The sequence below is a fragment of the Carassius auratus genome, chromosome 20 (assembly GCF_003368295.1).
Source record: "Carassius auratus strain Wakin chromosome 20, ASM336829v1, whole genome shotgun sequence".
Taxonomy (NCBI): domain Eukaryota; kingdom Metazoa; phylum Chordata; class Actinopteri; order Cypriniformes; family Cyprinidae; genus Carassius; species Carassius auratus.
In genome coordinates, this window is record NC_039262.1 from 22,546,524 (window position 1) to 22,570,270 (window position 23,747).

Here is a 23,747-nt window from a genome sequence, read left to right on the forward strand (position 1 = left end):
TTTCCTAATCACCAAAGACGCCCTGTTTAGGCAACTAATCAACACCTGAAGTTCACCTTTAAAAACTGTGTATTATGAAAACTAACCTTATGATGTGCAGCAATTTTCATAAGATCAGCCCTGCAGTTTTGGAAATATTCATCTTGTGTTGAATTCGCAGTAAAATTATTCACCTAGATGCAATTCACATAGATGAATACTACTTTCAAAAGAAAAGCAAAATAAATAAAAGTGTTGGTGTTTGTTGAAGGGCATAGAAAAAAACAAGAGAAAAAGGAACAACGAACTACTATTTACCGAATCCAAAGCAGACTGCATATTACAGAGAGTGTAAGTCTGCATATTCCAAATAAACAAATGTTGATACGTGACCAGTCCACTTCAAAGCAGGACATGTCCCCCCATAAGGTCCACTGAGCCAAAACCTTAGAGATTGAATCTTCTCCCCATAAGCCCGAAAATTAGTAATAATAAATACAAATAAATAAAATAAATCATTACTATTTACCAGTCAGTGGATGAACGTCCAGGACAGGGGGAAAAAAGAAATTTCAAAAAGAAATTGACAAGTGTCCATGGCCACCTTGTTATTGTCCTCTTCAGGGCAGTTAGGATCAACATAGACCTCATCTCATTGAGCTGAAAGGATGGAGACAGTTCTGTTGCCTTCCTGCTGCTTTGTAGCACTGTAGAGTATGTTTTCTGCCAAACACCCTTCAGGATTTTTTGGTGAGTTGTTCTAGCTGATTACTTTAAGTTTGTGAATGTCCACCTATCCTCACGCACAGCTGCTTGAACAGAATCGACCCGGTCCCATGCCTGCTTTGCTGCGTTAACCAGCTTTTCAACATCTACTTTTAGCTCTTTTACTGAATCATTGGTCATTTGTTTATCCATTCTCTGAATGCGCACACTAGACAGAGACTCACGAGAGTAAATGTGACTAGAACAAAAAAAAAAAGGAGAACAATCAATGTTGTCAGCTGGCTCTCCTGGCACACATTCTGTTGTACAGTTAAAAAAGTATAAAAAGAATATAGGTGTTGTATTTGGCTTTTGTGGCGTGTTTGTGGCTGCCAGATTTCAGCTATAGAAGCACACAACATCCGGTAAGTGACACTTGCTCGCTCTCATTGGCTATTGTGGGTCTACATATAAAATTATAAAAATAAATAAAAATTGCTTGAGGCAAGCCACCCATTAACAAGTGATCCTTCATAAGCTTACACACAAGTGTCATTTTGGCTGATTGGTCTAAGGTGCCAGACTCAAGGCCTCAATTGTTGAGGTTTCTGGCCTCCGAATTGAGGTGCTCGTTAACATCCCACTTTTGACAAAGTTGCTTTAGCATGACCAAACTAGAATAAGTGTTTGAAATAAAGTTGAGGTTTTAAATCGGGTTGGGGAACACTGATCCTGGAAAAGCAAATGGCTGTTTTAGAGTGGCCTGTAAGCTGTGTTTTCAATATCATTTCTGACAAAAGCTCTTTTAGAGAAAATGGTCTTTCACATGCTTGTATCTATATGTCAGACTGGCCGAGAGGTCTAAGATACCAGACTCATGGAATTTCATATTTTTCAGTTTAAACAAACAAACAAAATAAAGTGTAACCTTAATATTTACATTTAGTCATCTAGCACACTCTTTTATTCAAAGTGAATACAAATAAGGGCAATGGAAGCAATTAAAATCAACAAAAGCGTAATGATATACAAGTGCTAATTTATTAATATTTATTAGGAATTTACTGATTAAAGTTCCAACACCATTTCTTGAAGTGCAAATGACATGAACATGAGCATAAATGCCACATTTTATGAATAGCTCATGTTAAATATCATGCTAAAATCATGCAGTGTGTTTTGGGCTATAGCAATAATTAAGAAACCTAATATGCGGGAGAAGCATTACTTCAAATTTGCATTTGCATTGTGACTGCATTAGACAAATGTCCATTGTCCACTTAATTTTTACTTTCTAATGAATATTCATTGTATTGGTATACCTTGTACATTTTCCTTGAGACTGGGAAATATATAGGCTAAATTAAACATTATTATTATTATTATTTGGCCAAAGAAAATTTGTTAAAATCAAAAATTTCTTTAATAATTTGTGCATTTTTCAAACGTTTATTAAAAGTGCAAAAAGTAATTAAAAAAACAAAAACTAAAAAAACATTGTTTTTAGCTTTAATTGAGTGCAGTTTGCATTGACACACCAACATTGACTGAACATTGTTTCAGTGGTTGCATGCTATCTTGGGCAGGATCACATTTATCCAGCTCTGTCCTCTATCACATCATTTCACCCTCTCAGGTAATCTTGTGTCAACACTTGCAGGTTCAGAGTCAGTCGTCTCCGCTTTAATTATTACATACAATTAGTTTGGCTACAGAGGCTAAATGGTACTTTAAATAATTCCAAAGCAACTATAACTTCAAATGTCTCAAGGCACACACAATTTGGTACACATCCTTTAATTCTGTTTCTTTAAAGTGTTTCAATCTTCGTCACCAAACATAATTGAAAAAATAAAGATTGTTTTGCATATGCACACTCTGTCTCCTTTGGCTGTAACGTCAATTAAGGTGGGGTTTGCTTGTTGGGTGGGTTTGAATCACTCTTATTCCCTTGTTGTGATTTTAAACCACAAGTGTTGTTCTTGTGAGAGCTGATCATCATTAGCTTGTAAACAGAGAGGCAGCAGGTTCAACTGTGTCAGGACAAACATGACTGAAAGAGCCCAAAGAATGAGTGGCTGCCACAGCGGGCAGGTTTGGCCCAGGTCAAGCGGAACCGCTCTCGCCTCCCATTCGTCCTCCCTGGTCCTCCATTGTTCTCAGGCTCATTAGTTCCTGCTGAAGATGCCAGTCAAGAGAACCCAGTGTTCATTTTAAACTAGATCGCAAGCAGGGTGCGGAAACTGTTCCCAAACAGGACCTAAAGGAAAAACAGTGTGAGACTCTGGACGTGGGCTGCGCTGTTGAAAGAGTGCTAAGGATGAGGAGGAGAGGAAGTTATGATGGCACCACTGCCCCCTTACAGCCAGTGAGTAGATACCCAATCTCTGTTGCTTTTAAAGCTACAAAGTTTATTTTAATATATATATGTAGGACTATATCAGAAAGAAACTAATCAGAGACTACAGCTTCTCTGTCTCAAGTTTCACATCCAGAATTATATAGATAGAATATTACACAAAAATACAAATTACAGAATCTTTTGGTAACCCTTTATTTTAAGGTGACTTTGTTACATGCTACATGGAATATGCTACATGTACTTACTATTATAATAACAATAAATGATGCACAATTACATGCAAGTAACCCTAAGCAGAAACACCATATTAAATACATTTAATATTACTTGGTACTTAAATGTACACTGTAAGGACACCTTAAAATAAAGCGTAACCATATTTTATTATGTTAGTTATACTAATTTTAATAAGAACTATTATAGTACAATTAGATGTTTGTGGCATGCTTTATGCATGACGTTTATGCTAGTTGCAGGCAATGTTTTAATTTGTATTAATATCTGGCAACCTTTTAAATAACAATTTTGAAAGATTTTATTTTAAAACTTAATAGCATGCTAATAAATGTTGTTACCTTTGCATGATTGTAACAGGAAGTGGTACAATACAAAGATTTAACTTTTAAAATATTTATTTATTTATTCCTTTAGTAATTTAGATATTTTGTACTTATTGGCCAGACAGAAAGTTCAGTCACCATATGGCTGTATTAGAAAGTGAAATCATATAAATATATATGTGATTGGATATTGGATGATTGTTTAATTTGAAAGTTTAGCTTTTAAACAACTAAATAAATTAATAAAAAGGTGACTTCTGTGTTACCTACGGTAATAAAGTGGGATATTAACAGAGAAATCTGATGGCATAGAATTGACTTGGCTATGAATAAAGTGCCTATTTCTCCTTTTTGCAGCCAGAGTTCATTGCCAATCTCAGACAGACTGATAAATTGGCTCCATGCTATACAAATGACACGGTCTTGTTTTTCACTGGCTGCGTGAACAAGTGATCATTGTTTGGCGTCCCATAATTGCCCCAGAATGCAATAGTGCGTAAAAAGGTTCCAGGAAGGCTCTGTAATTATGCCATGTTGCATTAATATATCCTAAATAATTGATGCATGCTGTGCTTAAATAGTGTTTAGTCCCTCTATAGGGGGACTCATGTCAAGTTTCTAAAACCCTGATGATACGTGAATATTAAACTAAAGGGAATGCTTCATTGTTCACACATATGAAAGCATAATTAATTATCTATGCAATGACAGTCTGCACAATCACTTTAGAAATGCATCTTCATTATCCAACATGCTTGCTTTAGAAACCTCTTGAACGTGCTCTTTGTATTTCATAACTACTAGTTTATTAAAAATATAACACTGACTCCCTCAAAGGGTGAAATTTATTAGCATTTTTCTGTGTGCAATATGGCTCCAAAACAACTTTCTAAGAACACCTGCAGACTCATTTGTTTGCATTTTGTATCTCATCCAATGCCATTCAGGCATTTTTTTTTTAAATTTTATGTGACCTAGGGGACCAGATGCTTTGAGGTCACTGTGTGTTCGAATTTAGCTGGACTGTCAATTAAGAAGCCAAATCGGTGAACATCAGTCACGAGTTTTGTGATGGAAAAAGAAAAGAAGGTGAAAGAGGAGGTTTGATTTTGCACAAAGTGTAAATGACCCTTGCTCAGATTAATGAACTTTTACAAACAAAGTGTGTAAAACCATGTTCAGTCTGCGCCAACTCTGGTCCTAATAAGGGAACCGAATGTTCGGTCTCATTTTAGATGTTCAGAGGTTTACAAAACGAATTTATTTGAAAAGAAACAATGAGACCCACACTTAAAAGATCAGAATCTAGGCCTGCTTTCTACACTAGAGCTCATTCATTCCTTAACCAACAGGAGGTGCACAAAACAAGCAGTTGTGTAATGACTGAGAAGATGATTGCAGAATATTCAAAGACTTTAACATGCACATCTCTTAAAGGTCAGTGTGTTTACTTCTACCGGTCTTAGTTACTATGGAAATGGGAACTGGAGCTGGCCATTTCCTGTCATAAGTTACCTAATTTAGTTTTAAGAGCTGTTATGGAAAAAAAAAAAAAGACAGGATTCTGGTAGCTTTGGTAGATCATACACTCATTTATGCATGCTTTACAGAAGCCATAGCATTTTAGTGAATAAATTCTGATGTTGTATGTCTGTGCCTTATAAGCAGTCATCCAAAAAATGGCATATGTAAATTATGATTAAAATGATGTACAATCACATGATATTAGGAGTCAATGACCCAAGAGGAATCTTACTGTGCCTTTAAAAGAGTGAAATAAATAGTGTAATAAAATTGCAAAAATTGGCTTTTCTTCAGGAAACCCGTTGTTTTATCTTGCATTTGGAGCCTGGTCTTTTTTTCGTTCATCCTTATAGCGTGTAAGACTTATTTGTACTATTTTGCCAAAGCATAAACATAATATCCAAACAGGCACTGGCAGCGGTAATGCTGAAATAAAAAAACCACAGTGACCCACATCTCCAATGGCACAAATCAGGATGAATGCCAGGACATCAAGCGCAGAGCGTAAAAACACAATGGCCACACCGTCAACCACTTCCACCAAAACACAGCCATGGCAGAGAGAGAGAGAAAAACCTACACAATAAAAAAAATTAACAAAACAAACAGCCGTGCATGGCAGAAGTTAATAAACAAACTTCATTCTTTACACCAGTAGGTTTCAGTGTACAATTCAGTACCACTGGGAAGATGATCCGGGGAAATGAAAAGCTTGTGTTAATGCGTAAAAGCATTTTTTTTTTTTTTTTTTTCAGATATTCACGAAGAAAGATTTTGGTTGCACTTTATTTTACAGTACGTGTACTAACATTTACTTACAGTGTACTTACAGTGTATTTATCTAAGAAAGTTCTGGTAACACAAGGTAACTACATGGGGTAGGGTTAGGTTTAGGGGTAGGTTCAGGGTTAGTACCTAGTTATTACATAGTTATTGGAATTACTATAATAAGTACATAGTATGTAAATGAGGTAGAGGACTGTAAAATAAAGTGCTACCAAGATTTTTTATTTCTATACAGCACCTGCGGGGTCTGGCTCAGAGGAGACGTTCTGCACCAAACCTGCTGCTGGGCAAAGCTTTAGGGATGACTTGGAGTCCAATAAGGTATGTTTTTATCAAATAAAATCTAGTGTTGTTCTTTTGTGAAATCTAATGATCTTTCAGCACAGACACACCATGAAATTAACTTGTGTGACACGTACAAACAATAACTCATGCTCCTCTTTCAGATATTCCAAGTGCTATTGTTCATTGATTTTTTTTTTTTTTACAAAGTGCTTTTAAGCCAAAGTAACCACGCATTATTGGATTTTCCCAATTGTATTATTTTTCATTGATCTGTGGTCATTGTTGAGTTGGTGGTTTATAGTGAGAAGTTTTCTGGTCTTCAGGGAAGAAGCGCAGTGTCTGGTGGCGGTGGATCAGTGTCCCTTCGTGCTGGGATTGACCAGTGAGCACTCGGAGCTGATCCTGGATGAATGTGCTCAGCTGACCGAAGGACTAAAGACCAGAGATAGACACCTCTTCCTCCTCAGTGACGCCCTAGTCATCGCCAAGCTCAAGTGAGAATCCTGAACTCTGCTCATATGCATGCATAAAAATACTTTTACAAACTGAAAGTGTCCATAAACCGTCCGGTTATATTTAGAGCTGCTTTCATTTTTGATCTGATTTGGGAATCACCTAGCAAACAAAGATTTTTGATGGGATTCCCCCATAGTCTAACTTGAGGCTAAATTCATCACTTTATTTTTATTCTATATCTTTTGAATTCTATATTCAACCTTTAAATTAATCATTAAATGCAATGCAAGCGAAACAACATATGCAAATCATGTACCTTCTATTATGTTTATTTATTTATTTTTTAAATAAGCTGAAAGCTTTAGGTCTTATTACTTTATTATTTAATATTTATTTAATCTTTATGCTATGGGACTTGTGTTTTCACTGGTCAGCAATTTGGTGTTTAAATGTGCTATGTAAATACAATTTCTTATTATTAATTTCTGCAATTATTTACAGATAATTACCCCCAACCCACTCTTAAATGTAACCATACCATTAAATAGACAAGTTTTTATGATATAGTATGACTCATTAATAAACAAAATCACAAATACATCAGGATTCTTTATTGTTATATCATTATATTTAGTAAATTTCCTACCGTAAATCAAAACGTCATTTTTGATTAGTAATATGCACTGCTAAAAACTTCATTTGCACAACTTTAAAAGCAATATTTCCTCAATATTTAGATTTTTTTGCAACCTCTGATATCAGATATTCAAATAGTTGTATCTCAGCCAAATGTTGTCCCATGTTGTTTGAGAAATTAAATCTTAAATACTGGATATTTTGAGGTCAAATTTGATTCCTACATTTATATTTAAAAAGGAACAGAAAGCTGCAATGTGAACGATCTCAGACACATGGCGCTGGCACGATCTTGTTTTATTTTCATATGTAAACTCAGTGACCTTTATTTATGATTCATTCCTACACAGCAGGTTTGATTATATCTGTCTTGCACACATAGTTCTTCTGGTGCTACAGAATGCTAATTTTTAAGTGAACTATCCCTGTAAAAACTGTTTTTACATCAAGAGTATTTTCATTTGGTAAATAAATGTACCACGTCACTGGGGGTAAAACAGTAAAAGGCAGAAGTGTTGGATTAAAATGTAGGGTTAAGACTTTTAAAGATAACTGTCTTCTGTATCGGCAGTTTGACCTTAATGTGAAAAAGTACAGAATTGATGCTTGGATAGTTCGCCTGCGAGTCACCACCCGTGTAAACTCCCATGCTGAAGGCACAAAAACAACTAATAAAAAGTCTTAAATCATAACACAAGGAATGCACAAACGGCTGAGCGACTTTGGTTTCTTGTAAATTTGTGTGATAATATATTAATTTATTTTCAGTTTCAGTTTTTGGAAAGTGTCTCTTAGCCAACCTAATGAAATGAATGTGTCATTGAAATGGGGAAATCAAGCACTTCCTCCTTTTTCTAAATGTGGCATTTAAAGTAATGCTGGAGTTGCATTCGTTTCATTCATTATTTACTTTTAAGCAGCGGTTATACATAGAAATAAGTATAAAATAAACACTGTATGTAGTTTTATACCATCAAACTAAGACTAATCTTCTGGTGGTGGTGGTGATCATGATGTTTAAGTTACATCAGAGCTAAAGGTCCCCAATGAGGAAAAAGGCCATTTTGATTGTATCTTCTCCCACAGCACTAAATAAATGACAACAAAAACAACTACACAACTTTACAGTTATGAAGTGAACTCACGGAGTTTATATCCTGATTTAATCATATGGAAAATGATGCCAAGCACACTTTTTTTCACCTCTGTCTCAAAAGATGTGATGGTTTCAAAGGTTTCAGTTTTGCTTTGAATGTGATTAAATCAACAGTTTTTTAGGTTACTACGTTGTTTGGGTCAAGGTCACAAAGGCAGATTTCAGGATGACTATGAATAAGCAATAACATGTCTCTCATCATGTTTAGAGAATAGATTTGTTTTGAGATGTGCAAAGTTGTCACATACTGTAGTGACTGCTTCAATTCAGATACGTTCAATGAGGATTGTTCCTCACACCATAAGCAAGTTTCCCATATTTGACTGATAAATATTTATGTGAAATGAGCCCGAAAATTAAACCTGTAAATTATAGAGATTGTGCCTCTTCAGAATACTTCGGTCAGTTCATATGGATGTCATTTTATAATGTCTTTGATGAAAGCATCAAACTAATTTTACTGGAGGCATGGACTTTCAATAGAGAAATAGAAATCTGTCAGGTTTTATTAATTTGTGATTTATATATGAATAAAAAGGGATTTGGAAAAAATTGAAGGCGAATAACATTTTCAAGTGAACTATCAGACGACTATGACCTATGCCAAATTTAATATGCATGTGCCTGGAGATCATCACCATATTGCAAAACCTTTTTGTGTTTACAGGTCAAATGCAAGTTACAGACTGAAACACAGGATTGATCTGAAGGACCTGTGGGTGTGCGGCTTTGAAAATGGTGACGACGAGGCAGAGGACGAAGATACAGATGTTGATCTAAGAACATCTATCGTATTGGCTTGGTCTGTTTATCTTAGCTTGGCCTCGTTCTGGTGAGGATCAATTTGTTTTCATTTTTAATTTTTTGAAAAACAGTTCAGGTTTGGAACTAAGCTTTGCAAGTCAATAGATCTCCAGACGTATTACTGAGCACTCATGAGTGTGTTCACACGATCATGCAACAAACAGAAGAGCATGTGGGTAGTCTGTGGGCATGCTGCTGTCACTGAAACTAGGTTGCTTGCCAAAGACGTATGTAGCCAGGATGCTACTGTTAGCATATGACGGCAAAGCACAGGGCAATTAGAGCAGGTGTATGAGGTCTTTGTGTAGTCATTGCGAGATAGTGAGTAGGTGTTCTTCGTAGCCTCTTTTGAAAGTGTTGCATGTAGGTGTTTTCACAGGTGTTGGTAGTTGGTTGCAACCCTGAAGAGCAAATTGTAACACAAAGTTTGGCTGACTTGAACTAGTGGAACCCATTAATGTAATAAACTATGAAATCAGAAATAGCAGATCATTCACACGGGTTTGGCACAGCATCAATATGCGGTTTAAGGGAGAAGCCATTAAAGGGAAGTTGGTGATGATCGTCCACCAGCGTTTAAATGGCAGATATTTTAACAGGAATAGTGAAGTTCAGCTGTGTATTCGGTCACATGATTTAAAAACCAACAGAGACTTTCCAACAATGCCGCAATACTTAATAGGAATCAAGGCAATGAGACCGAAGAGAAAGAAGAACCTTTTAATCTACTTAAGGGTGCTTGGCACTAGTTACATTGAATACACACTCGTTGTGTACTTCATATGTGTCACAGTTCAGTTCTGTTTTAATCTTGTGACCTAGTTCTTCTTGAGTTCCTGTCTCTAATGTCTTAACTTTTTGTAGATTACCCCCTGTGTATACAGCCCTCTGTTTACCTCATCCTTGGTTCTCTCTCGTCGCTGCTTTGGTGTTCGTGTACAGTAATTTATTCTTCGTGTCATCTGTGTGGCTACACTTCACCGCGTGTCAGAAGACCGAACCATATCTAATATTAAAAATAGATGCTCCATCGCTGCCATCAACGCTCCACCACCCAGTTTGGGACTTCAGGGAGATGCGGTGGTGGTGTCATTTTTCCAGAATGGCTGATGATTGGAGGACTACACTGAGGAGTTTCTGGACACCAGCCACCTCAGCCCCTGCAATGAGGTCTGTTTGATGGAGGGATTTTGTTACAGGCTAGAAGACGACATTTGCTTCGTCATGCCCCGGGGAGATCTGTGCTGGACTTTAAAGAGCTACATCAGCTTTGCCCTGTTGATGAAAGGATATGCATTCATGGTCAGCGAAGTGGATGTCGAGGATTTCATCAGCATCCAGCCTCACCACGCAGACTTTTCACAGCGTGGCCCAGAGCCCAGCCTGTTATCATCCCCACGCAACACAGATCGGAAGCCAGAGCTGGTCACATTTAATGAGACTGATCTATACAACACCACAGAGCCCAAGCCCAACGTGAGGTCTGACCAGGTGTGGGAGCCGGCTACACTGATCATGCCTGTGGGAAAATTAGTGGAGTATGAAGGCATGGAGGAAAGCCCCGCCCACATTCATACCTATGAGGATGAGTTGTCGCTGGTTTCTGGAGATCTGTTGGAATGATTAAATCCTCTCTTCCTCCTTGTTCTGTCTGGCTATCTTCTTTGCTTGCTCCAACCAGCCCTTGCCTTCAGTCTTCCCTTTTTCCTTCCTACCTCAAATCTCCTGTCTTCCTGCTGGTTGTGTCCAGCCCCAAATCTTTGGTTTCTCCGCTGGTTCCATATGGTGGAAAATAATCTGTGTTTTCTATTTGTCCCTCCAGCCCTGACCCTCCTATATCCCTCAAACTCCCGCCAATCCTCCCTATCCCACCTACGCTGTCTAGTCCTTCTGGTCTAGGACTCATCCCATCATGTCTACTATGGCCTGTTACCCTACCTGCTCTTCATCGTCCCTCAGGGACCACTTTGGGCAAGCATCCAACTACCTCCACCTTTCTATGCCAGCCAAGCACTCAGTCCTGTTTCTGCTGCCACCTGTCATCCTCTCAGCTCACCCTCAGCCTGCCATAACCCATGTGGGTTTGCATCAGGTCTTCCAGTCACCAGCTCCGTGTAGACATGAGGACCCGGTTTCTTTCTCTAGCTACTCGATCCCTGACTCCACCTCAGCTCTTCGACCCTCAGCTCTGCCTTGATTCCTAGCTCCCTGGTCTATACTGTGGTCTGTCATGCCCCAGGCTCCACCGGGCTTCCTCGTACCTCTCGTTTCACCCCCATCAGTTGTCGACCTCCACCACCTTAGGATTACACTCTTCCGGCTTTACCTCATCCCTCCATCTCTCTGGCTTTGTCAGGCTCCTCCTTCTTTCTGGGTCCACCTTCATCCTAATTTGCTCTGGCTCCACCATGTTCTTCTGGAGTCACGTCTTTACCTTGGTCACCAGAGCCTGCTGCTCCACATTGGCCCTCCAAATCCTCTTCATGGACCCAGGCTCTGTGTCTGCTTAGCTTCACCTGGGTCTCCATGGTCACCATCATTGCTGGAGCTAGAATATTTGTTATTACACTGTTTATATAGAGCCCTCTGTTTCCCTCATCTTTGGTTCAGTCTCATCGCTACTTTTGTGTTTTTGTACAGTAATGTTTATTAAAGCATTTTAATTTTCTTCTTCCTGTTGTCTGTGTAGCTACACTTACCATGTGACAATATCTTAAAAGCATATTTAAAAAAAAATACTTCCAGATAATATAATCGTAGTGAAATAAAAGACCACTTGGGCCCTATCATACACCCGGCGCAATGCAACGCAAGGCGCAGTGCAAGTGTGTTTGCTAGTAACAGTCCGGCACCGTTCGTATTTTCCCGTCCAGCGCCACGTCGTTTAATTAGCAAATGCATTTGCACCCATTTGTGTGGCCATAGTCCGCACCATAGACCAACTCAATCCTGGTCTAAAGTCTAAATTCAATGGCGCAATATTTTTTTGTTATTTAAAGAGCGCGTTGGTAGAAAGTGCGCATCTGGGCGGGTCCACAGTGCACGTTGACTTTGCTCTGACTGGTTTATTGAACGTCACGCCCATTACTTTTTAAGAGAATAGGGACAAAATAGTTAAAATAGCAAAAGTGGATTTGGACATGCCCTGGGTGCATCTGAGCCATGCACTTTACACTTTGTGTTTAGATCGTTAAAATAGGGCCCCTTAAGTCTACCAAAATGATGTACACTTATCACTTTTTCGGGGTATTTCTTATCACGCTTTTAATTTTTTAAATATTTTAATGTCAAATTACTGAGTTTTACTTTGAAGTATATTTTGAATTATTATGTTTTAATAGTAATTTGTTGTGATTTTTAAAAAGGACCCTTAATATGATGTGTTCATGATTATAATTTGAACTATATTACATTTAAAGTAATTTTAAAAGTAATTTAAAGTTACATATTTCAAAAGTAATTATTAACTTACATATAAAGATGTTTTTGAGTACAACTCAGAAGTTCAAGACAGCAAAAAGGCTAACTTCAGCTTATTGCATTTAATGAACTATAAAACATTATTTTTCTGCAAATGACATGCAATTAAGTGTCCGAAAACCTTACATTCCGTTTGCGCACCTGTCAGATATCACTAAAATACTTGTTCTGAGAAATCACACTGGTGTCTATGGAAACTGCTAGGATCTGTAACAGCAATAAGTTTTGTTATTTCACAACACAAATACTCAGTAGATAACTCTACCGAATGTGAAAGTATGAAACAAATGGTGAGAAATTCAGTACATAAAAAATATTTTCTATAGAAACGAAGGAATTCAAAGGTTTACACACATTTCACAGTCGCCCCATCCTATGTGTCTTATTAGGCATAACCTACCTTGCACCAAACTTTCCGCTTGTCGCCCAAGCCACACTCTCAAATGAGGAAGTGGTATCTGTAGCTGTGATGCTGCTTCCTGCCATCATGACTCACCGAGACTTTCCTGCCCTTTTTGTTGTAAAAAGGTTGAGAGAGTGTGGCCTCTTCATATTCACAACATCTTCACGCGCACTGCACTCTCCGTGGATTACTAACTCACGCCATGCTGCTCTCTCACTTGCAGTTTGCCTGAGCTAAAGGACCACTGGCTGGATACTCTACACAGGTGAGGTGTCATTTATAAATGCATAAGTGGAGCATAATAATCATTCTATTCTTAAATTGCTCAGCTTAAAATACAACTGTTACAAGATGATTTAGACTTAGACCAAAATGAAAATGCTAATCTTTTTAGTTAATTACATATGCTTGCTGGCTGAGTTTTTGTGAAATGTTCTGATGTAAGTCACTATATATCTGTCGCATAACACAAAAGGTTGCAATTTCAAATGTCATGACAGAAAGACTGCAGAGGCGAGATCGAGAGCAGGCAGCACTTCTCCTCCGCCCAGCATCCTCATGAAGGTGCTGAATGGCAATACCACGGTACGCGACTCTGATTCGTTAACTTTAGTGATCAGCTTTCCAAAAGTCAGAACGCATAAATGCTTGGAATGGGATATTTTTCTTCTGTGGCTTTTATCTCAGATTACGTAAGTCCTCTGCCCTGGTCTGTGTATGGAAATATAGTTTGGGTCTTACATTACAGAAACTGAACTGACATTAGTCTTCTGTCTTTCTCTGTCTTGCAGAATAAAACTCTAAGTGGAGTTGGGATGGACTCTGCAGAATTGCCTTTTGATGTGAGCACTCAATAGTTCTCATTTTCATCAATTCATATTAGATTTACACTCTTTACAAACAACAAATTACTTCCAATGGCATGTAAAAATGGCTGCAGCAACAAAACTAAGGATGCTAAAATGAATGAGAAAGTCTTCCATAGTTTTGACAGTGCGCCATGTGTGTAATTTGAAGTCACACCCTACTACTACTTCACGTCCTCATGACAAACATGTGCCTGTTCCCAGGGCAATGGCAAAATCTCCACCCTCTCGAAGCAGTTTCATAATCAAGAGGCACATGCACAGCAGCCTATTGGTGAGTTTAAACTAGTCAAAATGGCTGTCCGAAATCACATGTTGGGTTGCGTGCCCGCCAGAAAAAAAAAACAGTGAAACTAAGTGGGAGTGAAAAAAAAAATACATAGTGCAAGAAAACAAAGGTGTGAAAAACTAAGCTCTGAAAACTAAGTTGACCATCACTGCTTCACTCTAGTAATAAATCTTAACGTTAATTGTAAACAGTCTTTATTTGTCAACAATTTCAATCGTTTGAAGTATTACTAATAATTAACTTGTTTGGCCTCAGGAGAGAATGGAGGCAAAAGGCACTTTTTCTTCAAGCTGAAGAGAAGCTCCACCAGCCCGAGTGTACCTGCTCATCCTGAGTCCAGTGCTAAGAGCTTGCTGTTTGGAAGACAACTGCAAGATGACACCACACTTCCAAAACCAATTACTGTACGTCAGTGCATTGTATAGATGTATTATTGTTTACTTCATGATTTGATGAAGACGACACACACACACACACACACACATATATATATAAATATTGTCCAAGAACAAGAATCTGTCTACAAAAAAATCTGCATGACCGATCCAATCAGTACACTAGCACATGTTATGATTCTATTTATAGGCATCTTGAAGTTTCTAGCTAAACTTACCCAGAACTCAATCAGAAGTGTTTAAGATAATTTTGTTTAAAGACAAAAACATGGCCAAAACTGCAGCAGCTTAAGTAGGTTTTGTAGATTCAATTAAAATCCTTGCCAAACAGAGCTTGGAAACCAATGGCATGCCAAAAAAGTGAAGCTGCCTTGATGCCATTCGAAAAGGAAAATCATTTCAGACATGTATTGAGTCATTTTGCTGAAAGATTATGAGGACATGCATTTTTTTCTTTTTCTTTGGTTATAACATACACTGATGAATCCTGCGCAGGACCAGGAATGTGTATTTAAGAAATAAACCAGGACTTTCATCTTTAAGTCCGTAAAGGATTCCTATTCCTCAAACTTCTCATGTTTTTGGTCCCCCAACAGGAAATACTCCAGTTGCTGTTCAGGAAGGGTCCATTTACTGAGGGTGTCTTCAGAGTCTCGTGCAACAGCAAAAACCTGAATGCTCTCAAAGACCAGCTGAACTCTGGAGCCCAGGTGGACATGGAAGCCCTGCCTGTGACGCTCCTGGTTGGATTGTTGAAGGTGAATAATACTCTATGTTTACAGTAGGCTTAGCTTTTTCCTGTATATGTCTCATGTCAACACCCCTTTTTCCGTTCTGACGTGTCTGTGAAACAATGAATCATTTCTTTATTTTTGTGTTGTGATAGATTTTTCTGAAGGAGCTCCCTGGAGGCCTGCTGGTGTTTGAGCATTATGAAAGCTGGGTCAGTGCTCTAGAGAGAGAAAGGACAGAGGATGCTCAGAGAGAGCTGAGAAGGTGCGTAGTACAATCTTGTGACCTAACATTAAACTCACTGTAGATTAAGAGTGAATGGGAGAGAGAAACATGCAGCAGATGTGGGAGCTATTAAAAAGTCCCTGGCAATGCATGGTGGTAAATATGGGGCTTTTCTGTGGACTTTCTATGTAGTCTTCAGAGATTTGAAAATAGGGAAATTAGAAGCTGAAGTCTGACCACTAAATGTCAGAAGGACAGTTCTGTTTTTGTTCTTCCTCGCTCATCAAAGAAATTAAATAATAAATGGAAGGAGCGGTTAATAGAAAAAGGACCTAACTGTTTTCCCTTTGTTCTCCACTCTCAGAATGGCAGAGAAGTTGCCCAAAGCAAACAGTCTCCTCTTGCAGCACCTGCTCTGCCTGTTTTACCACATCAGTCAACATTCAGAAACCAACAAAATGGATGCTAAGAACCTGGCAGTGTGCATTGCTCCAACATTGCTGCATCGTGACAGCCAGCCACTAGACAGGGATGATGTAGCAAAGGTCAGCCACTTAGACCTTTTTATAAGAAACTTTGAAATGACAATCTGTTATGTCATGAAATTATTTTTTTTTAAAGTCTGCTTTGGTTCTGGCAACATGAGCCTATAGCACTAAACTTAGTGTGGATCATTGTCTGAGCAAGACTGTATGTCAGAAGTCTCAGTAATGTGTTTTTTTTTTTTTTTTGAGACACCTCTGCAGTCTTGTTTTGACTAATCAGTCGATTTAAGACACACTTTCATATGCACGATGTGGTTTTAGATGCATAGAAACCACAACACCAAAAGTACTGTGACACTGGGTTGCATATAAAACTCAATACATTACAGTATATGAAATAGACATTAATGTTATTCTATTGTGTTTTTATTAAGGCCACAAATCTCGTCCAGTTCCTAATTGAAAACTGCTGTGAGGTATTTGGAAATGCTATCCTGAAGCTCTTTGGGGATTTAGAGGATCAGGAGTCCATAGAAAAATCAGGTAAATAACTAACATTAATAACTATATAAAAAAAAAAGAAACAAAATTTCATTCTCAAATTTACATTAACATCTATGTACCATTTATGAGCCCTTTCTGAGACCATTTTACTTCCCAATATGTTTCCTTAACATCTTCCGAATCAAGAGCTCCATTTATGATTTTGAGGTTGACCGCAATCTCAAGTCTTAACAGGATGTCTGACGATAATACTTTTGCATGGACAAAAATGGCCTTAAAGCAGATGTTTCTGCACCCCTAGTGTGGCCAAATTGAATTGCATTATCCCAGTCACTGAAAGTCACTAGGAAGTCCAGTTTAAGCTGTTATCTCTGTTTTGGAAAATGTCAGTTGGTCTAATTGGTCTGGCCATTAGCTATTGCAAGCTTAGCAGAAGTTAGTTTAACAGCTACTTTGTTCCGAAAAGCTTGACCACCTAGAGCAGGTATTAGGGTTGGGCGATGTTTACAAATTTGGCATCGGACGAGGTCTACAGTGAAACATTGTGATGTACGATGACATTGGTTGGGGTTGCCTGAAGCGTGAATCCTTATAAGGGAAAACAAATAACATTCCTAACACCGCGTCTACACAAGATGCAATGCGACAAAATACTATAGAACCACTGATCTATAATAGAGATTCATTATATATAGATCAGTCAATAGAACTCTGTATAATCAGTGATGCTGTCTACACTGGATGTGGCATGGCATGATGCCACAAATCCCTGACAGTAAACTGCTGCTGCGTTCGGTTTATGATGCGCTGACATCTGATGAAGCATGGCACCACACGACTGTCTCGTCCATTGTAGACACGGTGAAGGAAAGATGACTGAGGAAGATGGCAAATGATTTGCAGACCCTTAGAACCACTAACAAACATATAATCTTGTAAAATTTGTGGGAAGCAATGTTACTGCCTCTCCATAGTATAAACAGAGTACGTGCGATTGCGAATCTCAAAAGTGATAGTGAAACTAAAAAGTGATTGTGCATTCAAAAAGGGGGTGGGGAGTGGATCACGATGCTGGCATCAGCCATTGGCGATGGACGATGGCATGTCTATCGCCCTAACCCTAGCTGGTATGACAAACCATTAGCTGGTTTGTCACTGATTCATGAAGTTTACCAGTTTGAACAAGCTAATGATCACCATGGACCAGCTAAAGGCAATTTAATTAACATGTTAGACCATCTAACAGGGTAAAGTCTCAAATTTACCAATAGCAACACCAATAGTCTAGTTCCAACTTCATGCCATTGTCACCTAGGGGTATTATTCACTTATTGTCACCTAGACCGTTAACTTTGATTTATTTCCTACAGATTCAGCCTGCCTGATGTCCCCTGATATCTCTTTTGATGTCCAGCAGCATGACTCGGCGTACGACAGCACAGATCAGGATGTCGATTGTGATTGTGTAGAAGCTGAGAGCCGGTCTCAGGAGGACAACATGATGCCACATGGGAGCCCAGGTCTATGCAAACTAGAACGCTCTGACATTCACTCTTGTTCCTCTGAAGCTATATTTGACACTTTCACAAATCCCTTCAATCGGCGATGCTCTGAGCCCTCCATTTTTCCTCCTGCCCCCATGACGGGTTTAAGAGAGCTTGCCCGTAGCCACGACAACTTTTCGACAGAGAAGGAAGACTTTGACGACCAACCGCTCAAGAAGCAGAACTCGGATGACTCTTTCTTGCATCCCAACCGCTGTGAGAACAGAAGATCCCAGATGGCCAAGACTTTGAACATAGACTTGCCAATCAGTGTGTCTTCTCCAGCAGCCAAGGCTGGTTCCTGTCCATCATTCTGTTCCTCAGATAGCACTTCCTCAAATCTCTCAGAGCAATCCATAACCACATCACCCCAGCCATCCCCTTCAAGCCCCCGCAAGTCTACTAGGCATTCATCCTTTATGATTAAACCTAGACTTAGCAATGCCCAAGGAGACCTGGAAGTGACCCGACGATCCCTTTCAATGAGGGCCAAAAGCCTTGGAAACTTTGCGTTTAACCGAGGCAGTCTGAAGAAAGGAGATTCCCAGAAGGAAGTGGTCTTCCCATGTGAAACTCTCCAAGAGGACTCACAAAATGAGACGGAGAACATCGATGAGCTTGTTCGGCGTCGAAGGCCTCTCTCAGCCATCGAGGTCTTCCAACATGTGGATAGTCGTATGCCATGCAGCCCCCCATCCTATGAGCAGGCGCTGCAGACCGGAGCACAACCGGCCCCTCCGCAGTACAGGGCCATGACGGTCCAACACGCCCGAGAGCTTGGGAGGAAATCTCGACCCATGTCCATGAACGACTGCCTGCTGGACCATTACAAAGTTAGCGAACCCACAGAATACAAAGAAACTTTCACAGAAAGCATTCAATTAGAAGAACCACAGCCAGTGCCAGTGCCGTTCCGGCAGAGGGCCATGTCTGAGTCAGTGTCCCAGTTGAGACATGAGCAAGTGTCCCGCAGGTGTAGTCAGCCTGTGTTTGAGGAGTTCTCCTATGCAAAGGAATCTTATGTGTGAGTGTTTCTTTCTCAATTGCAATACTGAACTCTTGCTAAGATTTAAAGACGAAGTGTGTAATTTGTTTGTGATTAACATCACCAAGTGAAACCGCAAAAAACGATGATTGTTTTCAAACAGGTTTCCCAAACACTCCACCAACTTACTTAATCGATTAAACCATTTTTGCTTTGTTGGGCTGAACAGAATGATTAACCAAGCGGAGAAATATTTATATAGTGCCACAATGTTTACACATTTCAGATCAATCAACCCATAAAATGTCTTGCTTATAGTTACATTAAGCAATAATAGGAGAATTCATTGTAACATAGAAAATTGCACACTTCAGCTTTAAAATAACCTGCAACTATTAAGCTGTTTAATCTAGTGACGCATAGAATTCAATGTGTTCCAGCCATGTCATATGCTAATATTGAATCATTTTTAAACTCTTGCCAGTATAAAGCTATGTAAATAGACAGTTAAAATAATTAATTTGTATAATATAGTAAAATAGTTGGTGGTGACTGAAGAATTTTGATGTAGTAAGAATGTACAGCTGTGAATTACGTGATTTCTGTATTATTTCTACTCTTTATTTCACTACAATAAAGAATCTTAGAGGCCATGTTGTCATCTCTGACAGTCTCAAAAAGTTCTTATGAAGTTTAGATTACTTTCATGTTGTTCCTAGTGAATAATGAGCTGGTGGCCTCACAATTTCCTCACAATCATAATGATTGGTAACTATATTTCATTTTTTTAAAAGTGTTATTAATATAACATCATCAAAAAAGTAGTCCATCTGACCTTTGCTTAATATATTCAAGTCTTCTTTGTGTGACGAACAGACTGATATTCTCATAAAATTGGAAAATAGCTTAAAGTTTATGATACTTTATTGTTAATTCTTGTGATCATTTATGTATGTAGCGTGGATAAAATTCTAAAGCTTTCTACAAGAAGACAGGCATACGCTTTGTGGTTAGAATCACATGAGATTGAGTTAAAGATGACAGAATTTTTTTTTATTTAAAATATTCCTTGTTCCTATGGGACACCAAGTTAAAAGAGGTTATGAGTACTTTCATAGATATGGCATTTTGAACAGTACTGTCCCCCATGCATGGCAACGGGTTGCATAACACGCAGAACAAAATGCCATTGAGAACAACATGTTCTGCATTAGAGAGGAAGTCAGCGATCATGTGGACTGATTTGGTTTTTCTCTGAATTTGGTCTGTCGTCTCACTTGTCTATAGATATGTGCCCTATTTCCTCCTCTTTCAGCCTTACTCAGAAATAGACTGCAGTGTGTCAAATGTTAGTGAGCATGGTTTCTTTAGCGCAGTGTGCACACATTAACATTAGTCTGTAAATGGGTAATGGGTACATTTTCTCAAGATCCTTATCAAAGCACCGAATGTACTAATGCTCTAGATGTCTGAAACGTTCACATATATGCAGCCATTAAAGGACAACTTCACCTTAAAATTAAACTTTGTTTACTCACCTGCATGCTGTTCCAAAATTGTATGCAGTTATTATTCCTTTTTTTAATTCATGAATCAGAATCAGCAAGTGAAGTAAACATTTTGTGACATATTTGTAAAGTAAAAATGCGAAGCAGGTTAAGGATTTCTCCAAAATTGACCATAAACATGGCAGTGCAATCCAGTAAACATTCATTAACCGAGACAAAACCACTGATGAATGTTATATAATGAATCTGTGAATGCTAGTTACATAACACAGTCTCCCTCTGTTGCCTTTGCTGTGTCCATTATACAGTGATAAATGGGCGCTTTATGCAATGAATGTTTTAATGCTTTAAAGTTAAATTAACAACCAATTAGTGACTATTCAGTGACACAAGTATTGGATTACTAAAGGGTCTAAATAGGGAACAATGATACCGAATTTCTCAAACAAAGCACACAAAACCAATGACATAGTCTGAAAAGGCAGACGTTAAAAGTAATTACGATGACTGAAAAAGGATGCTCTAAAAATAAAATGAATGACAGGGTTGCACACAAGTTCAAACGCAACAGATCGCACATGCAAGGAATTATGTAATGTGATAAAACAGGACAAGTATGCATATTCAATATTAAATAAGAAATGTTTGTAATGAAGGGACGACCAGTCATTGTTATGAGAGTGACAGCAAAAATATAGAAATATATGTAATAATGTTTTAGCGTGCAACCAACAGGAACCCCAATACTGTGAGATCTGCTGAAGTAATCAAGTTGAGGTTAGCCTTGATGGCTCAGTTCCTCTCAATATAGCAAAGAGAGTTCCTTAAAGAAATAGTTCACTAAACATTGACAATATTATCATTATTTATGGACCTGTTGCTACAGCACCATATTCTATAATTGATAATTTTGCACACTATGAACCAATTTCATACAATTTTGGGTGAACAAATCATGTATGACAGAAAATAGTGTGACAGACAATATGTAAATAAAAATAACGTTATCGACATAAATGATATTTTGCAAGACACAAAATATATTGCACAGTGTATAATATAAAAGTGTTTTTCAATCTCCTGATAGAACTATTTCTGACTATTTGGAAGTTTACATATTGATCAAAAATCGGAAAGTTGTTTATCTTTTGACCCCCTTTTTCTCAGATCCATAAAATTGACAAAAATGAAATGTTGTATTATGCATGCCAGGCCAATAATTGGCGATGTCACTTTGCACACACGTATGATTTACACGGTTTTCATAAATTTGTGGGGGTGTTTTATATTTTACACAGAGACGAAACTATTTTCAGGTCCCTCAACGCCTTCATCCTCTTAATGAATAGGCAAAATGCTTACAAAGCTTTCCATTTTTAAGTGAAAACGGTGTCGTGTAATTAAATGTACCCTTAGAAATCATTTTTCCATTGAGTTGTTCTGGGCATCTCTGGGCGTCTGCTGTAAGTCTTGGTTCCCCCCAGAGTCTCTTATGCTCACTATAGATGTTGGCTTAAATATAATTTGATAATGTTAAAAGTGCTACAAAATGAAACAATAAAGAGCATTTGACTATTAACAGAAAAGCACACCACAGCACTGCATTGCAATCAGACCTTCTTCTTTTAATTAAAATAATTAAATTATATATATTTGAAAATGTATGTTTCAGTATAATGCTTGAGAGAGTAAATGTGCTCTGCGAGACAAACGTTTGGCATGTTGGACCATGACCACAGTGTTGTTTATAATAAGAGCACAGCACTGGAGGACATTTGCACTGTCTGAATGATTTCTGTTGACATCGGTCTCTTGTTTTTTTTTTTTTTGATTTGTTTTGTTTTCAGACTGAAAACCCCAAACCACTTCCTTGCGTCACAGATTTCAACTTCTTATTTCAAAAATAAACTTTCTTATTTGATTTAGGGAGTGTAAGAATACTGCTATACCGTGTGAGTTAAAATACCCATGACAATATATTTTAAGGTTTTAAAAATAAATGCTCTGAATGTATTATAGACACCCAAGGCACACAAGTGAAAGTGCCCCAGAAATCACAGTGCAAGCTCTTTATCTAAAGATAGCAGAGGGAACAAACTGAATGCTTTTATGCACAACATCAAAAGACAATAGTTTTTGTCTATTTAGTGCACATTTTCTCAGTAGTGCATCGCCAGGCTACATTTCTGATGATGTTTGCTAGATTCTAAAAACGGTATGTGTGACGTGTGTCATTTCAGCTTGTGTGCAGCTCCTCTGTTTAGTTTTGATCACAACAGGCAGAAACATGCATCGGTTTACCTGATTGTTAAGATGTTTTACACTAAAGATTTATTACACTTAAGACTTTAACAAGCATTTATAATTAGTTTTTTTTTTATTTAAATGCATATTTATGTGGAACATTCCACAGACTTGATTTTTATACTGTACTGCATTTTCTATCCCTTCTATCACCCTTACTCCAACCCTTAAATCTTCACAAGGTCCAAATTTACTGGTATAACTATCCTTGAGGGGACATTTGATAATATAGGGAATACCAGGTACACTCTCTCTCTCTCTCTCACACACACACACACACACACACAAACAATTATGGCACCAAACTTGCACACAACTGCTTTGGGATTCTTCACTGAGGAGTTTAATACAAGATTCAGTTCAGGTGTGATTTATTTAATCATATGCATATTTATGTACCTTGCATATTAGTTGATTGTTTTTTTATGTTATGACAAAATTTTAAATGAATTTAAACCACTGAATCACTGTGCAAACAAATGTAATAATTTTCGTCTTCGGCTCAGATGTCAGGAGTAAATGACGACTGCTATATTCATTATTACATTCAACAAACAAAACATCTCAATTTCTTAGGAGATATTCTTGTCTACTCATGCTCCAGCTTCGAAACAAAGGCGGACTGATGACAGCTCACTCAGGGTGGAGCTGTGATAAAACCAAAGACTGGCGCCGCTGTCAATCAACAATAGTGGGAGGGGCCTGTGCAGAACTACATCATTCTGCCAAGAATCTGAGATCGGCTTGAAATGAGAAAGGGTTTTGGATTTATCA

General features: G+C 38.2%; 1 protein-coding gene across 2 annotated transcripts; it reads left to right on the forward strand.

Annotated features, from left to right (window-relative positions):
- The first annotated feature begins 2,906 nt into the window (after window positions 1-2,906).
- LOC113121215 (rho GTPase-activating protein 20) lies at window positions 2,907-19,814 on the forward strand. 2 transcript variants are annotated; one of them, XM_026291499.1, is made up of 14 exons: window positions 2,907-3,052; window positions 6,152-6,237; window positions 6,525-6,695; window positions 9,117-9,281; window positions 13,360-13,401; window positions 13,637-13,721; window positions 13,928-13,978; window positions 14,207-14,276; window positions 14,547-14,695; window positions 15,283-15,444; window positions 15,573-15,682; window positions 16,008-16,188; window positions 16,563-16,671; window positions 18,003-19,814. In XM_026291499.1, the coding sequence occupies exons 1-14, from the start codon at window positions 3,005-3,007 to the stop codon at window positions 19,202-19,204; spliced, it is 2,631 nt and encodes an 876-aa protein (XP_026147284.1). In that variant the 5' UTR covers window positions 2,907-3,004; the 3' UTR covers window positions 19,205-19,814. The 2 variants fall into 2 exon arrangements, with proteins under 2 accessions (XP_026147284.1, XP_026147285.1); XM_026291500.1 differs by lacking the exons at window positions 2,907-3,052; window positions 6,152-6,237; window positions 6,525-6,695; window positions 9,117-9,281 and having other exon boundaries at window positions 12,989-13,401; window positions 13,641-13,721.
- The last annotated feature ends 3,933 nt before the right edge of the window (window positions 19,815-23,747 follow it).

Bases quoted from the DNA above. Each gene is read 5' to 3' on its own strand.
- LOC113121215 (XM_026291499.1), top strand. From the start codon at position 3,005: ATGAGGAGGAGAGGAAGTTATGATGGCACCACTGCCCCCTTACAGCCA. The intron at 6,238-6,524 runs GTATGTTTTTAT...TCTGGTCTTCAG, and splicing joins ATGACTTGGAGTCCAATAAG to GGAAGAAGCGCAGTGTCTGG. The intron at 13,979-14,206 runs GTGAGCACTCAA...GCCTGTTCCCAG, and splicing joins CTGCAGAATTGCCTTTTGAT to GGCAATGGCAAAATCTCCAC.